General features: G+C 68.3%; 1 protein-coding gene across 1 annotated transcript in view; it reads right to left on the reverse strand.

Annotated features, from left to right (window-relative positions):
* Window positions 1-271: 271 nt before the first annotated feature.
* LOC122546207 (vacuolar fusion protein MON1 homolog B-like) overlaps window positions 272-1,192 on the reverse strand; it is a 5,619-nt gene continuing 4,698 nt past the window's right edge. Inside the window, exon 3 of the mRNA XM_043684999.1 lies at window positions 272-1,176. Coding sequence (XP_043540934.1) covers window positions 365-1,176 — 812 coding nt within the window. The 3' untranslated portion in view covers window positions 272-364. The remainder of the gene's footprint in view (window positions 1,177-1,192) is intronic.

A 1,192-nucleotide genomic window follows, 5' to 3' on the forward strand; every position in this document is an offset into this window, starting at 1 on the left:
TGTGTGAGTGAGGGGGTTGGTGTGTGTGTGTGAGTGAGTGAGGCGGTTGGTGTGTGTGTGAGTGAGTGAGGGGGTTGGTGTGTGTGTGTGTGTGTGTGAGTGAGTGAGGAGGTTGGTGTGTGTGTGTGTGTGAGTGAGTGAGGAGGTTGGTGTGTGTGTGTGTGTGAGTGAGTGAGTTGGCGTGTGTGTGTGTGTGTGTGAGTGAGTGAGGAGGTTGGCGTGTGTGTCTGAGGCTGTGGAGGAGACGGGAGTGGGCATAGGGAGGGTGTTGGGTGAGTTTGGAGTGGTGACGCCGCGTGGGGCGGGTGGATGCAGATGGGCCGAACGGCAGGCTGAGAGAGGTTGGCCTAGGCCCCCCCCGCGGTTACCTGGCGTACTGGGCCAGATGCCTCGGGTTGCCGGCCACGTCCAGGGGCCTGTACAAGAAGTGGCGCAGGTCCGGCAGGCTCAGCCTGGAGGACCCGGTCCCCGAGGGCGTCCTCAGCGCTGCCTGCAGCCCGGCGAGCAGCCCCTGGGCCTTGAGGCCTTCCTCGATCCTCCTCTTGCAGGCCGCCACACTGTAGAAGGCCCCTCGGTCAGTGGAGAGCAGGAGAAGCCGCAGGCCCGCGCCGGGCGCCTCCAGGGACGAGGCGTAGGCGTAGAAGTAGCCGTCCGGGCAGAGGCCGGGCAGGCAGACGGGCGTCCACACTTCCCCGGCCTGCGGGGGCGCCCCCGGGCCGCCCAGCAGGTTGAAGAGCAGGTGGAGGTCGGCCGGTCCCAGGCGGGCCTCCTCCAACAGCGCCCGCTCCTGGACGATGCTGACCAGCCGCCCGCGCGCCAGCAGGACGGAGAAGACCAGGTTGGCAGTCACGCACCGCAGCAGGAGCTGGGTGACCGCCTCGCGGAGCCCGGGCGCCAGGGGCAGGCACTGCACCGCGCCCAGCAGGAGCCCCGGGTCGGTCTCCAGCCGGCCCAGCAGGTTGTCCAGCAGCCGCTCGGAGCCGGCCAGCAGGCGCCGCAGGTCGTAGTTCTTCTTGCGCTGGAAGATCCGGGCCACGGTGGCGCGGGTCAGCAGGCTGACAATCTGCCAGTAGACGTAGCCCAGCTCCCGGCGCAGCTGCTCGGGGGACTGCCGGCCGCGTGACACCGACACCAGCACCAGGGGGCCGTGCTGGCAGAACACCACCTTGTAGTCGTCTGGGGGGGAGGGGAG

Source organism: Chiloscyllium plagiosum, unplaced genomic scaffold (genome assembly GCF_004010195.1).
Source record: "Chiloscyllium plagiosum isolate BGI_BamShark_2017 unplaced genomic scaffold, ASM401019v2 scaf_6797, whole genome shotgun sequence".
NCBI classification, from domain to species: Eukaryota; Metazoa; Chordata; class Chondrichthyes; order Orectolobiformes; family Hemiscylliidae; genus Chiloscyllium; species Chiloscyllium plagiosum.